Source organism: Somniosus microcephalus, chromosome 13 (assembly GCF_052327205.1).
Source record: "Somniosus microcephalus isolate GS21.2 chromosome 13, FLI_Smic_1.0, whole genome shotgun sequence".
NCBI classification, from domain to species: Eukaryota; Metazoa; Chordata; class Chondrichthyes; order Squaliformes; family Somniosidae; genus Somniosus; species Somniosus microcephalus.
This window is the reverse complement of record NC_140999.1, coordinates 196222829-196240846: the sequence shown is the minus strand read 5'-3', so window position 1 is coordinate 196240846 and position 18018 is coordinate 196222829. Positions and strand designations below refer to the sequence as shown.

The following is an 18018-nucleotide window of genomic DNA, read 5'->3' as shown; positions in this document are numbered from 1 at the left end:
TCTGTTTGGATAAGTGTGGAATGGTAGCGTGGTGTTACTGGACTAGTATTCCAGAGTTTGCACATTCTCCCCGTGTTTGCGTGGGTTTCCTCCGGGTGCTCCGGTTTCCGTCCAAAGACGTGCGGGTTAGGTTGATTGGCTATGATAAATTGACCCTTAGTGTTAGGGGGATTAAATACGTGGGGTTATGGGGATAGGGTGGGATATGTGTTGGTGTTGGTGTAGGGGTTACAGGGATCGGGTGGGATATGTGTCGGTGCAGGCTCGATGGGCCGAAATGGCCTCTATCTGCACTGTGGGGTTTCTGTGATTTCTGTCTGTGTGGAGTTTGCACATTCTCCCCGTGTTTGCGTGGGTTTTCTCCGGGTGCTCCGGTTTCCTCCCACAGTCCAAAAATGTGCAGGTTAGGTTGATTGGCTATGATAAATTAACCCTTAGTGTTAGGGGGATTAAATACGTGGGGTTACGGGGATAGGGTGGGATATGTGTTGGTGTAGGGGTTATGGGGATCGGGTGGGATATGTGTCGGTGTAGGGGTTATGGGGATCGGGTGGGATATGTGTCGGTGCAGGCTCGATGGGCCAAAATGGCCTCTATCTGCATTGTGGGCTTTCTGTGATTCTGTGATTCTGAGTACGTGAGGTCATCCCACCATAGCAGTTTGAGAACTTGAACTCAATTTTAAAATACCTGGAAATAAAAATCTGGCATCAGTAAAAGTGACCATGAAGCTGTCGGATTGTCATAAAAACCCAACGGGTTCACTGACGTCCTTTAGGGAAGGAAACCTGCCGTCCTTACCTGGTCTGGGTCTATAGGTGACTCCAGTCCCACACCAACGGTTGACTCTTAACTACCCTCTGAAGTGGCCAGTTCATTAAATATATTCAAGACGGAGTTGGATATATTTCTTAAGGCTAAAAGGATCAAGGGATATGGGGAGAAGGCAGGGACAGGGTACTGAATTAGGATGATCAGCCATGATCTCATTGAATGGCGGAGCAGGCTCGAGGGGCCGAATGGCCTACTCCTGCTCCTATCTTCTATGTTTCTCAGTTTTATCAAACTGCTAGAGCGGTTCAAGAAGAAGGCTCACCACCATCTTCTCAGGGCAACTAGGGATGGGCAAGAAATGCTGGCTTTGCCAGCGATGCCCCCATCTGGAGATTTTAAAATGTGAGGGAGGTCCCATGGAGTTGGACAATGGAGCATGACGGCACGGTCGACTGTATCAAAGGCTGTGGCGAGGCGGAGGAAGTCGAGGAGGGGCAACGTCACACAGTCACTGCCGTGGCTGAGATTAGGGCTGTTCGGGGACGTGAGAAAGGCAGAAGCCGAACTGGAGGGATTCAAACAGGAAATGGGCACAGAGCTGGGTTCGAAAACCTCGGCGAGGAAAGGGACACGGGGCAGTACCTGGAGAGACCCGATTGGTGATAGTTTTGAAGAAGGGGTGATGACAGGAAGGAGGTTTGAAAAGAAGGGGGACATTGCCTGAGGAACATGAAGCCATTGACATCATCAGCCTGCAATAGGGTCAAGGGGGAGACACTGCAAAGTAACAGGGAACAGGGTTAAAGTGAATGGGGAACAAGCAGCCACGTGTCAGAGTGTTGAAGGGTGATCACAGGGTGAGCAGAGATGCTGTAAATCCACAGTGCATTTCTTTACTAAGGTACTTTATATCCTTGTCTCTAGATCGCATGGCAGCACAATTCATAGCCAAATCGAAGGGGATGGTAATCATCCCCACGCACTGTGACGCAGCGCTGAGAGAAAATCCTACAATTGTCTCAATGCCTCATTTAAGAAAATAAATCTTCTCATTGGAAAAAAAATAAGGTTAACGCCAGAACAGGTGATGGATTGGGGGGTTTGGAGCAGGGGAGGTTAGCTGCTTTTAAGGAATCAAATGAGCATCATAACGCATTGATCCTGCTCAGGTCAGGGCCCACAACACTAACTTTCAAAAGGGAATTAGATAAATAGTGGAAGGGGAAAAAATTTGCAGGGCTCTGGGGAAAGAGCAGGGGGAGTGGGACTAATTGGAGAGCTCTTTCAAAGAGCCGGCACAAGCAGGATGGGCCGAATGGCCTCCTTCTGTCTTGTATGATTTTACGATACGTGTCGTGCAGCTAATCTGCTCCCAGCAATGTCAATGTCACGATGAACAGGCCAGGCAACAGCCCCAGGAAAGCTTTAGGGGTGGAGACAGCCACACGACTTGCCTTTGTAAGCTGATGGGAGGAGACGGAGCCATCAGCAAAGCTGAGGGCGTGTGCAGCCTGCACTGGGACACTGAGGCAGCTCCTCACGTTCAGGCTCTCTGCCGGAGCCGCCATGGAATACATCACGCCCTGAGGCTCGAGGTTCTGCTGCTGCGCCGACGGCCATTTCCCTTTCAGCACGGCGTGGCAGATGTTGTCGATGCGGTTTATGACGACTCGATCCTGAGAGGATGAAAATATAAAAATACAACAGCAGTCAGCGCAAATGTGAAGGCCAGTTACTGGTAAAGAGAACAAAGTTCAGCTCAGATCAAAGGCAGAATATTCTCATGCAATTCGTGAACAGAAGTAAAGAAATAACTTGCATTTATAACCTCAGGGCGTCCCAAAGCATATAACAGCCAATGAAGTACTTTTCAGGTGTAGACACTGTTGCACTGTAAGAAATGTGGCAGCCAATGTGCACACAGCAAGCTCCCACAAACAGCTATGAGACAAATGCTCAGATAATTTGTGCTGGTTGAGATATAAATATTGGCCAGGACACTGGGGATAACTCCCCTGTTCATCTTTGAATAGTGCCATGGAATCTTTTACGTCCACCTGAGGGGGCAGACGGGGCCTCGGTTTAACGTCTCATCTGAAAGACAACACCCTCGACAGTGCAGCACTGGAGTGTCAGCCCAGATTAGAGTAAAACTCTATCCCCCCAGCTGCCTGTACGTGAAGCTGTTGTCTCTGTTCACTCACCTTTGGCCACTCTGCAGAAGAATAGAGCGTCTTCTCCTGAAGCAGCTGAGCGATGGTTGGTTCGCGGACATCCTGAAGGAGGTTGTCCTGGATCTCGTCTTGAACAAGGCTGGTAGAAGTGTTGCTCTCCTCATCAAAATTCTTCAGTGGGATAGCTGAGAAGACCAACATAATAACTGGGCTTGTGCAACAGTAGCCTAGTGGTTATGGTCCTGGACAAGCAACCCAGAGGTTTCCGGTTCAAACCTTGCTGTGGCAAGTTGTAAAACTGAATTCAATAAATCTAGTAATCTGTCAATTGCCGAGCTGTCATTAAAACCCAACTGGTTTTCTAACGTCTTCCAGGGAACATATAACCCCAGTCCTACACTACATACTTGACTCTTAATGCCCTCAAGGCAACTAGAAATGGGCAATAAATGCTGCCCTGCCAGTGTTGCCCAAAAACAATTTAAAAAAATTAAGTTCCGATTCCTTGAAGCGTCTCAAAAGTGCTTCACGCAAGGAATGAATTTTTGTTTTAAGTGTTGGGAAATGTGGCATTAATGAGGTGTTTAAAATTATTAATGATTGGGACACAATAGACAGAAACAGTAGTTGAGGGTCTAGAACGAGGGGACACAGATACAAGATTAAATGTAAGAAATTTAAGACAGAGTGCAGGAGAAACTTTGTTCTGCACAGAGGGCTGCCAGGCTGTGAAATTCACTGCAAGAGTTAGTGATTGAAGCAAGGATCAGGTCAACATTTAAGAATGGTTTAGACAGTGTTGAAGGAGAGGGGAATAAAGCGATATAGGAACAGGACAGATACATGGATTGGGAATACTGCTCACGTGAAGGATAAACACCAACACTGACTGGTTCGGCCATGGTGTAATTTCAATGTAATTCAACACATTCGGCATCAGAGGCAACGACCAGCTGAAGTTGGTATTGATCGAGGGGGAATGTTGGCCTGGACACTGGGAGGACTCCCTGAAGTGGTTCTGTTGGTATTGATCGAGGGGAATGTTGGCCTGGACACGGGGAGGACTCCCTGAAGTGGTTCTGTTGGTATTGATCGAGGGGAATGTTGGCCTGGACACGGGGAGGACTCCCTGAAGTTGTTCTGTTGGTATTGATCGAGGGGGAATGTTGGCCTGGACACAGGGAGGACTCCCTGAAGTGGTTCTGTTGGTATTGATCGAGGGGAATGTTGGCCTGGACACGGGGAGGACTCCCTGAAGTGGTTCTGTTGGTATTGATCGAGGGGAATGTTGGCCTGGACTCTGGGAGGACTCCCTGAAGTGGTTCTGTTGGTATTGATCGAGGGGAATGTTGGCCTGGACACTGGGAGGACTCCCTGAAGTGGTTCTGTTGGTATTGATCGAGGGGAATGTTGGCCTGGACTGGGAGGATTCCCTGAAGTGGTTCTGTTGGTATTGATCAAGGGGGAATGTTGGCCTGGACACGGGGAGGATTCCCTGAAGTGGTTCTGTTGGTATTGATCGAGGGGAATGTTGGCCTGGACACTGGGAGGACTCCCTGAAGTGGTTCTGTTGGTATTGATCGAGGGGAATGTTGGCCTGGACACGGGGAGGACTCCCTGAAGTGGTTCTGTTGGTATTGATCGAGGGGAATGTTGGCCTGGACTGGGAGGACTCCCTGAAGTGGTTCTGTTGGTATTGATCGAGGGGGAATGTTGGCCTGGACACTGGGAGGACTCCCTGAAGTGGTTCTGTTGGTATTGATCGAGGGGAATGTTGGCCTGGACTGGGAGGACTCCCTGAAGTGGTTCTGTTGGTATTGATCGAGGGGGAATGTTGGCCTGGACACTGGGAGGACTCCCTGAAGTGGTTCTGTTGGTATTGATCGAGGGGGAATGTTGGCCTGGACTCTGGGAGGACTCCCTGAAGTGGTTCTGTAGGAATGTCAACATTTACCTGAACAGGCAGTCAGGACCTGGTTTTAGTATCTCAAAGGGCATTCAAAGGTCGCGACATAGCAAGTCAGGGAGTCTCCACTGCTCCCCTCACAGCCTTTGTCCAAGGATCCTCCTAACATTTCACAACACTGGACATTTTTCTTGACGACTGATCCATCAGAATTTCAGTCAGGTAGATGTATGTCTAGTTTAGGTTTCGGTGATGTGCCTTGGGACATTTTTCTATGTTAAATAAATGTAAATTGTTCTTTCGCAATGATAAATGAGCCTATTTAGACCACCTAGCATATCCTTCCACAGAAACATCCATTTGCATTTATATAGTGCCTTTACCATAGAACTGAACCTTCAGCCCCCAAACTCCTTCAATCACTAAAGTTTTAACTCCGATACCCCACCTGGTGACCATCCCAGTTATTAATCGCTCTCTGTGTGTGAAGTGCTTCCTGACCTCAGTCCTAAAGAAACAGGAGGAGGCCATTCAGCCCTCGGGCCTGCTCCACCATTCAATTAGATCATTGCTGACCTGTATCTCAACTCCCTATCTACCCGCCAAGTTCCGTAACCCTTAATACCCTTACCCAACAAAAATTGATCAATCTCAGTTTTGAAATTTTCAGATGACCCCCCAGCCTCAACAGCTTTTCGGGGGCGAGAGTTCCAGATTTCCACCACCCTTTGTGTGAAGAGGTGCTTCCTGACATCACCCCTGAACGGCCTGGCTCTAATTTTAAGGTTCTGCCCCCTTGTTCTGGACTCCCCCCACCAGAGGAAATAGTTTCTCTCTATCGACCCAGTCAACTAATTATATCTCAATTAGATCACCCCTTAATCCTCTATACTTAAAGGGAATATAAGCCTAGTCTGTGCAACCTGGCCATAAAATTTAACCCTTTTAGCTCCTAAGTTTGCTTTTTATATCTTTCTGTATGTGTCCAGGATTACGCTCAGCTGTGATGCCCCCACGGTTAGTAGCTCGCTAACACTAACTGTAAATGTTCATAGGTGCAAACTCTACATTTTATTAAAGACTACAATAAGTTTAAAGTAAATTTAAGAAAGTTCTCCCGTACAGCTTGTACTTTAAGGGTTCCTGATACTCGAGATCCCTGTAATATTCGGCCCTTTTTTCTAATTTGAACAGAATGAAAAGCAGTTACCTTCAGGCTGAGAGTTATCTTCCTCAGATTTTTCTTCGGTTTCACACGGACTGTCGTGTTCCTTGCTGCAGTCCTCGAGGAGATGCCTGATCGTCAGCTCCCGCTTTATGGGGACAACTCCTACATGGACCGAGGGCAACCCCGGCTCTCCCTGCACCATCTTCACGATGGAACGAGGAGCTCCGAAGGACTGAGGTCCGCTTGGCAAGCATTTCGCAGCAGCCACCTCGATCCGTGCGTGATACGATTCAGTGCGTGCACTGACCGCGCTCCCCGCCTCTTCTCTTGTGTTGCTCTCATTCGCGGCTGCAGCTTGCCGCTCACTGCCGGTCACAGCTTCGGTCAGTTTCAAACCATCAGCAGCCTCCGGACCTCTGGCTGCAGCAGCTGAAGAGTTTGAATCGGCCAGCTGGCTGATTTCACCCCGCGGTTTGTCTGTGCCATTGGCTGCGGTCTGCGTGACCCCTATGCCCAGGTATTTCACCTGCGTGTTGTAGGTACTTTCCACCATTACGACCTCCGCTGAACTCTTATCTTTCGTACATCTGTTCTCAGCTTTAACCAGCGCGTGCTGTGCCAGGTCACACTTAGCAATCACACCAAGCACCGTGTCCAACACAGGCTGTACTGCAGCAATACCACACACAGGTGCTACACTGCCCACCATCTCCTCCGATACAGTCTGCACTTCCAACACTCCATTGGATTTCACCTGCAGAAAGTTTAGACAGTTCAGTGTAGTTTGGGTGCCACCAACACACACAGGCTGCAAGTTCGCCAGCGGTACAGTTTCTGCAGTGCTGCAAGATTCAAGGATGGGATTTCGTAAACTGTCCACTCCATCATCCTCTTTGCAGTTTCCGCCCAAGTCATTTGTCCCCTTAGACTTGATGTGTGCATGTGGCACACTGTAAAATCCAGCCTGTATGCAACTTACAGCTCCCCATTCACCCCTCACCGTCAGCGGGTCACACGGTCTTGGATTAGCTTGGGAAGCATCGCACTTGCTTGCGGGATCAGCAGCACCCTGTTCACTCTTCACTTCCAAACAGAGGCTGAGCATTCCTGCCTCCGGGCTCGGTTCTTCCAAAGCCTCATCCATCTTCTCCTGCTCTGTGTCGATCTGCTCAATATTGTCTTTCTCCCCTAGAGTGAGCACAGTGGACGCAGGGGAAGCAGACTGGCTGAGATTGAGCGAGGACTGGCTGTAAGGCGCTGGCACATTCTGGAAGTAGGTGCTCCCATTCTGCACGTAGTTCCTGTGGGCCTCTCGGAAGGAAAGCTGAGGGTCGTTCAGGATGTAGTAGTCTGTCCGGCTGAGGCCGTGTTTGGCCGTGCCGATTAGCAGGTCCCGGTCATGTTTACCGCACTCCCACCACACCGGCAGGTACAGGCTGGGGCGGCAGAGTTTCAGCCTCTCGTTCAGCTGTGGGTTCCGGAGTACCTGCTCCCGAACTTTCCGCAACAGCTCAATCCGGTACAGAGTCCTTGAAGCGCGTTCTTCAGTGATGGGTTCGACGAAAATGCTCGGATCTGAAGCCTCTGAAACAGTAAAAAAGTCAGTTAGCAAATCATGCTTCGTAAATTCACCTCTGTGGTTTCACTTCGGGTATTTCTCATCAGCCAGATGTGAGACACAGGCAGAAACCCGGCTTCATGTTCCGTCTCCAGACTAAATTAGCAAGAAACCCACACAGAGTTTGTCTGTCTGATGTAGAGTACATGCGCACACCTCACTGACATAAAGCCAGGAGAACCGAGGCACAGGTTGGTAAAAGCCAAGGTTTAGGGCCTCCCCCCAAACAATGTGTGCTGAAGTCTTGACCAGTCAAGAATACGTAGAGTACTGGCGTGCGTCGCACTGCTTATCCAGCCAGGGCCATTTCGGGCATTGGCTGGTAAGGTTATCCCAGCCCAGTGACAGGTCAAACCCTCCAGGTCCCATCACTGAGCCAAGTTGGCTGGTCAGTCATCAACAACACTGGAGGACTCCAGCTTGCCTGTCAGGCTTGGGTATCAGATTATTACGTTTGCCGCAGACGTTGACTTGGTTCCAGTCTCTCATCATCAGGCCCAACATCGAAGCCAACTCGACCCTACTTAGAATTCCATTTTGAAATATTCAGCAACTTACAAAATACCACATTATTTCCTATATTTCCTAAGGAGGCTGAAGGGATGTAACCTGTCACCCCTGATCCTCTCTAACTTTTACCGCTGCACATTAGAGAGCATCCTGACAAACTGTATCACAGTATGGTATGGCAGCTGTAGCTACTATGACCGGAAAGCCCTGCAGCGGGTAGTCAAAACTGCCCAACGCATTACCGGCACCTGGCTACCGACCATAGAGCACATATACCAGAAACGCTGTCTACGGAGGTCACGGTCCATCATCAAAGACCCTACCCACCCCAGCCACAGTCTGTTCGCCCTCCTGCCATCTGGGAGACGCTACAGATGCATTCGCACCCGTACGACCAGATTTAGGAACAGCTTCTTTCCCAGGGCTGTCATCCTACTGAACTCCACAAATAAACTCTAAAGCCTGCACATCTGCCAATGCACTTTATTATGTTTATGTTAATGTATTACAAGCCAAATGTATGTTGAATGTTTAAATGTCTTAATCTAAATGTACACTCTCGGGAGCCGCAAGCCTACATTTCGTTGTACTGCACTTGTGCACTAACAATGACAATAAAAGTTGATTATGATTATGATTAGCAGACGCTGGGAATCAACTGAGACTTTATGTTCTGATCAAGCTAAGTGAGGCAACTGCTGGGGAATGGAACCCTTTCCCCATCTCGGACACGCCGAGTCAGCAAGTACAGCTCAGGGACAGCGGGAGTTCGAAGGATCTTCTGTTCCACCCTCACAACATGCCTTAACCTGAAGCGCAGAGTGTTGACACAGCACCACCACATGCCATTCCCCACACAGCCATCCTGCCACCTCTCCAGGGACAGTGCCCATTTACTCCCACTTTTGCCCCAGTTCAGGACAACTAAGGGTCCACAAGCATTAGGAACCAGATTGCAACTGCCCCAGATTCATGTCATGCAGAACTACAGAGTGGACGTTCATCTCATCAGCTGGATTTGAACACAGGTTCTACATGAAACAGCAGTGCCTGTTCAGTATAACAAGCCCCAAGACTTTTTGTATTTTAAAAAACCCTATCCTTCTTTATTCACATTATGTTACTGAATCCAGAAAACATAAGTTCAAATCAGTTTGAGAATTTGAATTGTTTTTTTTAAAACTGGGAAAATAAAAACCTGTGATCAGTAGCAGTGACCATGAAACTATCGGATTGTCGTAAAAACCAACTGGTTCATTAATGTCCTTTAGGGAAAGAAACCTGCCGTCCTTACCCAGTCTGGACCCGTATGTGACTCCAGTCCCACACCACCGTGGTTAACTGCCTTCTGAAATGGCCAAGTAAGTCACTCAGTTGTGCCCATCACCAGCTTCACAGGGCAACTAGAGATGGGCAATTCACTAGGTATAGCTCAGTTTGGACTGGGGACCCATCTGGCTTAATGCAGAATTGCAACAGATGAGACAATGGAATATAAAACCATGCCAAGCAGCCTGCACCTGACGAGTTCATCCACTCATTCTGGTGTGGGTTAGAATCCATCCGGTTTTAAAGACTACGGGCTAGATTTTCGGGGAGCCGTCAGGCGGGGTTTCAGGCGTGTGGGGGGGGGGGGGGAAATCCTGAATTTGGGGGTCCCGACACCATCCCACCCAAAGTAAGTTTCAGGGGCGGCGGGTACCCGCCCCGCACTGGGACCGCTGAAACCAGGCGGGAAGGGATTAGTGCCAATTAACTTGCCTGTTAACAGGTAGTTAACAGGCAGTTTTTAGCCTAATCCCTATTTTGAGGGGTTTCGTGTGGGTTTCCCGACGGCTCCAAACCACGCCAGGTTGGAGCGGCGGGCCGTCGGGTTGAAGGAGTTGGAGGAGTCGCGATGTCGGCGCTCAGGTGAGTGATGGGTGCATGAGTGTAAAGGTAAGTGTGTTTGGTGTGTCTAAAGTGTGTAAAGAACTTTTACTTACCTGTACTTACCTTAACAGCCTTTCTTCCTGCAGCCGTCGGGAGCCCATCACTCAGCCGGCACTTAAAGCTGAACGGCTGCGATCTGTGAAAAGTGACAGCCTTCAGCTTTGAGTGCTGCTGAGAGTTCTAACTGAGTCTGTGCAGAATGACTCATGTCAGAACTCAGAGTGTCAGTGTTTCACAGCTTCAAACAGCTGTGAGACACCGATATTTCATCTGTCAAGATCTCTTGACAGATGAAATTGCAGTCTGTGACGTCACCTGTTGCCAGGTGGCCCTTAATTGGCCTGCTGAGCCCGCTGGGCGGGCTCAACAAGGTCAATCAAGGGAAAATCGCGCAGATTGGCCGGACGTCGAAGTAGGCGGGTCAAAAACCCGAAAGGGGAAGTCCCGCCTTCTTCCCGACAGGTTCGGCAAAATCTACCCCTACATTTCCTCCCCTCTCCCCCTCAATTCCATTCGCCCCCCCCCCCCCCCTAAGGCACAGACTCATGTTGAAGTACAATTGTCAGTCGCTCGCCAGCAGCTTATCCACCTGCGAGTGCATGGACAACCAACCCAAGCCCATCACCCCATGCCCACCCATTCACTTTTCAGCAAGAGTCACTTGGCTCTATCGGAAGCAAGAATTGTGACTGATTTTTCCCCATCCCCACTCTAGAGTCGCTGAGGTCAATGGTAGCGGCTCTGCTACTGCTCCATCTGAGATCAGCCAACTCAACACAGGGGCAGGAAGGAACCTGGGCCCCTTCCGGTCTGCCTGACTCAGCTAGCTGGGAACCAGGGCACCGTGAGCGGGATTGAGATTCAACACACCATGGAACAGCAACTCATCGGGATTCTCACCGTCTTTCCTCTGAGGCAGCCGGCACACGTTCCTGCACATCGCCACGAAGCTTCGGAAATACCTCTCCAGGCTCCCATCCGTCTTCCTCTCCAACCTGGCAAAGCTGCGGAACTGGTTCCAGTCAAACAGCTTCTTGTCAGGATCGTACACCACACCAAATGTCGAGACCACACGATAGAAATCTGTCTGCTCCCTCCTCGTCCATCTAAAAAAAAATAAGCCGATAATTTTTGGACAAGGCCAAGAGCGATTCTCATCGTGCAATTAGCAAATGACTGCGAAACTACAAAGAGCCATTGGGGAGTGAACAAGTCAAGACAGTGAGCTTTGTGATGGGTCTCCACTTTCCCTACCCCCCCAGCCACAGGGGGAATGCGACAAAGTGGATAGGTCTTTTAGGAGCGTGTTGGGCTGAACGGCCTCCTTCTGTCCTGTAAAGTTTTAGCTGGTCAACACTCCGTGTCCGGACTCGCACACACACTCGAACACTAGCAGCGGACAATGCCTTCAGGAGGGGGAAGGGTGAGTTGGGGGAAAAATGGACCACTTACTGTAAACTAGTAGAATCTGTACCTCAGAGTAAAGTTCTTGTAACATGAGCAGAGCCAGAAAGAACTTTACTGCTCCGGAAGGACAGTGTTAGGAATTAATTTATTACAATTTGTAAATTCACTCAAATTATCCAAGTTACTCTGCACACCACATTACAAGGAATGAAACAAACAGCAGCTCCATTGTACTGTACTTGCACAAAGACTGCACCATTTTTAAAGCAAATGATCAGTTTAATTTTGGGATGCTGCTTATGTTTTTATTGATATCGCTCATTAAGTACCGTGGGACGTTCTACCACGTTAAATGGGCTATATAAATATAAGTTGTTGTTGCTGTTGTTAATATTCTCTCTCAGGTTTTGTGCGTGGCCTAAACCCACATCAATATGGTAATTATTTGGACCCCTGCGTTTTAAAAATCCACAAGCTCTTACCGTTGCTGTATTTCCATGGTAACAATGTCCATTTCTGGTACTCTCCCCCAGATCTCGTCCTGTGGGTACCAGCGACGCCGGTTACTGCGAGCCAACGATTCCATCCTCACCAGCTCCTTGCGATTGCAGCGCTGGTAGGCTGTGATGAGGCGGCGGAGGCGAGCTGTGAGCACTGATGCAACTGGCCACTGCGGGCGGTCAATGTCGGTACCATCCTGGGCTTCAATGGAAACAAACCGTTGGAGATACAGGTTAGCCAATACGGAGCAGAAAATCCAGGTAACTACAACCCATAATATTCCAGACTGACAGACAGCTCAACCCTTGGAGCAGAGAATCTTACAGAACAGGAGGCGGTCACTTGGCCTGGCGTGCCTGTGCCGGCCCTTTGAAAGAGCTGTCCAATTTAGTCTCTCACACCAGCTTTTCCCCCATAGCCCTGAAAATGAGTCCGCTTCAAGAACATGTCCAACTGCCTTTTGATCTGGATTATTCTTACAATAATGCCGGAGCAAGCTGGATATTCCGTCTGGCTTTTAAAAAATGTTTGGACTCTTGCCACTTTGCTTTAACCCCTTTGGGACAGAGGATTCCTTACTGCTCGATGAGCAATGGCACCATGGTAGAGGCAAGAACATAAGAAATAGAAGCAGGAGTCGGCCATTCGGCCCCTCGAGCCCGCTCCGCCGCACGGCCCCTCGAGCCCGCTCCGCCGCACGGCCCCTCGCAGTCCTGAAATGTTAACTCTGTTTCTGTCTTCACAGATGCTGCCTGACCTGCTGAGTATTTCCAGCATTTTCTGTTATTTCAGATTTCCAGCATCCGCAGTATTTTGCTATTGTACTGGGGAGAGATAACCTCACCGCCTTCTTAGGAAGTTTAACCACTTTATTCACTTTCTTATTTGAGCTCCGTTTGGAGTTAGAGTTTATTTTATTTTATTGTTGCATGTTTAACGACAACATTGAAGAGGGAAAGAGAAACTTAGAGCAACTTCTTCTGTCAAAGCTGCAATGAGACTAGAAAGAATTTAAAGATTTTTAATGAACCTTTCACAAAAAATGAACATTAAAAACACCTTTTTCACCCTAAATTTCTGGTAAGATTGCGGATGAAACAAGGATAAATCAATTTTGCCATCATCTAAACAAGTTTCAAGCGGGTCATGAAGTCCAAACGTTTTTAAGGAGCCTCTGAATTGCTTAAAACATTTAAAAATTAAAATTTCTCAATATTTGATTTTGTACGATCGACTGAAACATAGAAGATAGGAGCAGGAGTCGGCCATTCGATCCTTCGAGCCTGTTCCACCATTTAATGAGTTCATGGCTGATCATCCAAATTCAGTACCCTGTCCCGGCTTTCTCCCTATATCCCTTGATCCCTTTAGCCTTAAGAAATGTATCTAACTCCTTCTTGAATATATTTAATGATTTGGCCTCAACTGCCTTCTGTGGTAGAGAATTCCACAGGTTCACCACTCTCTGGGTGAAGAAATTCCTCCTCAACTCTGTCCTAAATGGCTTACCCCTTATCCTTAGACTGTGACCCCTGGTTCTGGACTCCCCCGCCATCGAGAACATCCTTCCTGCATCTAGTCCTGTTAGAATTTTATAAGTTTCAATGAGGTCCCCTCTCATTCTTCTAAACTCTAGCGAATACAAGCCTAATCGACCCAATCTCTCTTCATACGTCATTCCTGCCATCCCAGGGTATCAGTCTGGTGAATCTTCGCTGCACTCCCTCCATGGCAAGAACATCCTTTCTCAGATAAGGCGACCAAAACTGCACACAATACGCAAGGTGTGGTCTCACCAAGGCCCGGTACAACTGCAGCAAAACATCCTTGCTCCTGTAGTCGAATCCTCTCGCTATGAAGGCCAACATACCATTTGCATTCTTAACCGCCTGCTGCACCTGTAGGCTTACCTTCAGCGACTGGTGCACAAGGACACCCAGGTCTCGTTGCACTTCCCCTTTTCCCAATCTATTGCCGTTCAGATTATAATCTGCCTTCCTGTTTTTGCCACCAAAGTGGATAACCTCGCATTTATCCACATTATACTGCATCTGCCATATCACCCAACCTGTCCAAATCATACTGGAGTTTCTCTGCATCCTCCTCACAGCACACACGCCCACCCAGCTTTGTCTCATCTGCAAACTTGGAGATATTACATCTAGTTCCCTCGTCTAGGTCATCATTTATATATATTGTGAATAGCTGGGGTCCTAGGACCGATCCCTGCGGTACCCCACTAGTTACTGCCTGCCACTCGGAAAAAGACCCGTTTATTCCAACTCTTTGTTTCCTGTCTCCCAACCAGTTCTCTATCCAAGTCAGTACCTTGCCCCCAATCCCATGTGCTTTAACTTTGCACGCTAATCTCTTATGCGGGACCTTATCGAAAGCCTTCTAAAAGTCCAAATACACCACATCCACTGCTTCTACCTTATCTATTCTACCAGTTACATCTTCAAAAAATTCCAGTAGATTCTAGTCAAGCATGATTTACCTTTTGTAAATCCATGTTGACTTTGTCCAATCCTGTCACTGTTTTCCAAGTGCTCTGCTATTACATCTTTTATAATGGACTCTAGCATTTTCCCCACTACCGATGTCAGGCTTATAATTCCGGTCAAGAACTCCAGGTAAAATTACTGCTCATAAATCAAAATTGTAAAATAAAAGTTGAAATAGTGAGGATATGAAGATAGAATAGGGAACTAGAAACTAATGGTAAAAAGAGAAAGCTGGGCAGAGCAGAATGCTGGGTAAATACTGGCAAAACGTTAACACAAGTACGAAGCAGATTTTCTCAAAGTGCTTATTAAAAAAGTTATTTATGTAATTCCACCCGCTTTAAAAGGGAGGCTTGATCCATACATGAGGGAGAAGGGAATAGAGAGACACGGGGATAGGGTAGGAAGTGGTAATTAGAGTGAGACGAGACTCGTGTGGAATATAAACACCAGTTGGGCCAAATGGTCTGTTTCTGTGCTGTAGGTTCGATGCAAGTTGTAAAATAGCAAAGTAGAAGGGAACTAACTGGGGACGTAGACAAGTAGAGACCCACAGGGAACTAACTCCCTTAATAAATTCCTATGAAGCGGTCAGAATGCACCGTGAAAACTTCTTAGGGTACATTTGCATAATACGTTTAATGTTGGTGCAAAGCACAGCAACAATAGTGTAAAACCAGAATGTTGGTGCAAAGCACAGCAACAATAGTGTAAAACCAGAATGTTGGTGCAAAGCACAGCAACATTAGTGTGAAACCAGAATGGGGCTCAACCCCACTCTGGAACAAAGCGAGTTCAAACTTGCTCCTTCATGGAGTCTCACTCCACTTCGCTCTGGAGTCAAGTCAAGCCTCGACAATAGATTTACATTTGCCTGTGCAGCTTATCGCTAAAAGTTGCGGCACAGGTTAGCAAGGCCATTAAAAAAAAGCAAACCAAGCACTAGGGTTTATTTCTAGAGGGATAGAATTGAAAAGTAGGGAAGTTATGCTAAACCTGTATCGAACCTTGGTTAGACCACACTTGGAGCACTGCGTACAGTTCTGGTCTCCATATTATAAAAAGGATATAGAGGCACTGGAGAGGGTGCAGAGAAGATTTACAAGGATGATGCCAGAAATGCGAGAGTATACATATCAGGAAAGGATGAACAGGCTGGGTCTCTTTTCTCTTGAAAAAAGACTGAGGGGTGACCTAATAGAGGTCTTTAAAATTATGAAAGATTTTGATCGAGTGGATAGAGAGAGAGTGTTTCCACTTGTGGGGAAGAGTATAACTAGAGGCCATCAATATAAGATAGTCACCAAGAAATTAATTAGGGAATTCAGGAGAAACTTCTTTACCCAGAGAGTGGTGAGAATGTGGATCTCGCTACCACAGGGAGTGGTTGAAGCGAATAGTATCGATGCATTTAAGGGGAGGCTGGACAAGCATATGAGGGAGAAGGGAATAGAGGGTTACGCTGATAGATTTCGATGAGGAAAGACGGGAGGAGGCTCGAGTGGAGCATAAACACCAGCATGAACTGGTTGAGCCGAATGGCCTGTTTTTGTACTGTACACTTGATGTAACTTTAATACAACGCACTCACCATCCATATAACTTACCTATAATGGAGTCTTCCCCTTTCTCCATAATCCCCGATTCAATGCAGGAAATTGCATCTTCCTGTAGGACAACACATTCCATTAACTACAAGAGAATCACTTCTTTTAGGAATGGGGGTGGAGGGCAGGAACTAGGGTTAGAGCAAGACTCGTTTCCCCATCTCCTTCCCATGCCTTTTACTGATGCCGCTGTGTCACACACCACCCAAGCCCGAGAGAGTCGCTACCCCGCCTTCAGGCGCCGGTTGCTGCCGCCAGCAATCTTGCCGTCAGTTTGTGGACTCAATCTTCAGAACTTTGAAGGGAAACTGACCAGGCTGATCCAGGCATATTACATTATTCACTACTCGATCTCCTGTTACATTGTACTTGGGCAGTTGACAGGAGCATTATACCATGCAACGCACCGTGTACCACGCTACTGTTAAGCTGGAGCTCTACACTCATGGCATGTCCCTTTAAGAATACAAGGTTGAATTGCTGCAAATAGGCACATCCTGAGGCCAATGAGAACGTAATCACTTTCTTTGTATATAGGCAGTGTTTATAAATCCCTGGCTCCGCCCCAAGGTTCTATAAACCAGCAGGAAATGACGAGCTCTCTGTCCATGCAGCTGTAGCAAAGCAGGAAGTTAGGGGATAAAAAGGGAAGTCAGGTGGAAACTTGTTAAAGAGTAATGTCGCTGTGGAATAAGTTAGCAGAGAAGCCATTGGAGCAGACAGTTTAAATGGGTCCAAGAGGGAATGAGATGCATTTGCGGAGAGTTCAGTTCCTGGTCTGTGCTAAGGTACTGGAGTACAGCTTTCCGCTCTGGAGGATATATTGGCCTTGGAGAGGGTGCAGCGCAGATTCACCAGAATGATACCGGGGTGAAAAGGGTTAAATTATGAAGACATGTTGCGTGAACTAGGCTTGTATTCCCTTGTTTCGAAGGTTGAGGGATGATCTAACTGAGGTGTTTAAATTGTTAGAAGAATGTAATAGTGGAGATAGAGAGAAACTATTTCCTCAGGTGGGGAATCCAGAACAAGGGGGCACGATCTTACAATTAGAGCTAGGCTGTTTAGGAGTGAAATCAGGAAGCACTTTTTCCACGCAAAAAGAGTGGAAATCTGGAACCGTCTCCTTCAAAAAGCTGCGAATGCTGAGGGTCAATTGAGATCGACAGATTATTGCTGGGTGAGGGCATCAAGAAATATGGAGCTACGGTGGGTAAATGGAGTTGAACTACAGATCAGCCATGATCTAACTAAATGGAGGAACAAGCTCGAGGGACTGAATGGCCTCCCTCTTGTTCCCATGATCTTAGCCACAGCAGCGATAGCAGTGCTACAGCTAGCTTCTGTACCCCTGGGAGGAGATTAAGCAAGACTCCTGCTCCTGATCACTATCCATTGATCAGTTGCTGGATGTGTGCATCTTCAATACCCCCACAAATAGGAGTCAGCGGACAGTCAGTATCCAGACTCTCGGGAGGAACAGCTACCACAGTGCGGTGCTGGAGGGAGGCTGGTGGCCATGGAACTGCACTCCAGCTGGAGGAGGGGAGACCACTGTAGAAATAAATAAAACTGAAGACAACTAGAAGAGATGGGGAGATTTCAGATTTAAAGAAACAAATCATGCACCAAATAACCTCAAAGACATCATACTCACATCTGGTTGGTCTTTAAATTGCCCGTCAGACTTCAACTCGGAGTCATCACCTTTACACAGGTCAACCCTAAAATTCAGCACACAAAGCATTACCCACTTACAGAAACCGCTGGAGAGAAACCCTGGCCCCAATCTACCTATTGAGGACTACAGAGATATACTGCATCAAAATACAGTGTCCGAAACCTTGAGCTCATGCAGACTGTACCTCACAGGCCGCAGAGTCTGCAGCTGCTTTTCCATATTCACGCTTGGGATGT

General features: G+C 47.7%; 1 protein-coding gene across 1 annotated transcript in view; it reads right to left on the bottom strand.

The window, feature by feature from the left end:
* LOC147108950 (ATP-dependent chromatin remodeler CHD6-like) overlaps positions 1–18018 on the bottom strand; it is a 60271-nt gene that overhangs the window by 22008 nt on the left and 20245 nt on the right. The window contains exons 9-15 of the mRNA XM_086005937.1: positions 17759–17825; positions 16102–16162; positions 11972–12191; positions 10983–11188; positions 6065–7606; positions 2979–3133; positions 2229–2450 (exon numbers count right to left, since the gene is read on the bottom strand). Of these exons, the coding sequence (XP_085862063.1) occupies positions 2229–2450; positions 2979–3133; positions 6065–7606; positions 10983–11188; positions 11972–12191; positions 16102–16162; positions 17759–17825 (2473 nt within the window). The remainder of the gene's footprint in view (positions 1–2228; positions 2451–2978; positions 3134–6064; positions 7607–10982; positions 11189–11971; positions 12192–16101; positions 16163–17758; positions 17826–18018) is intronic.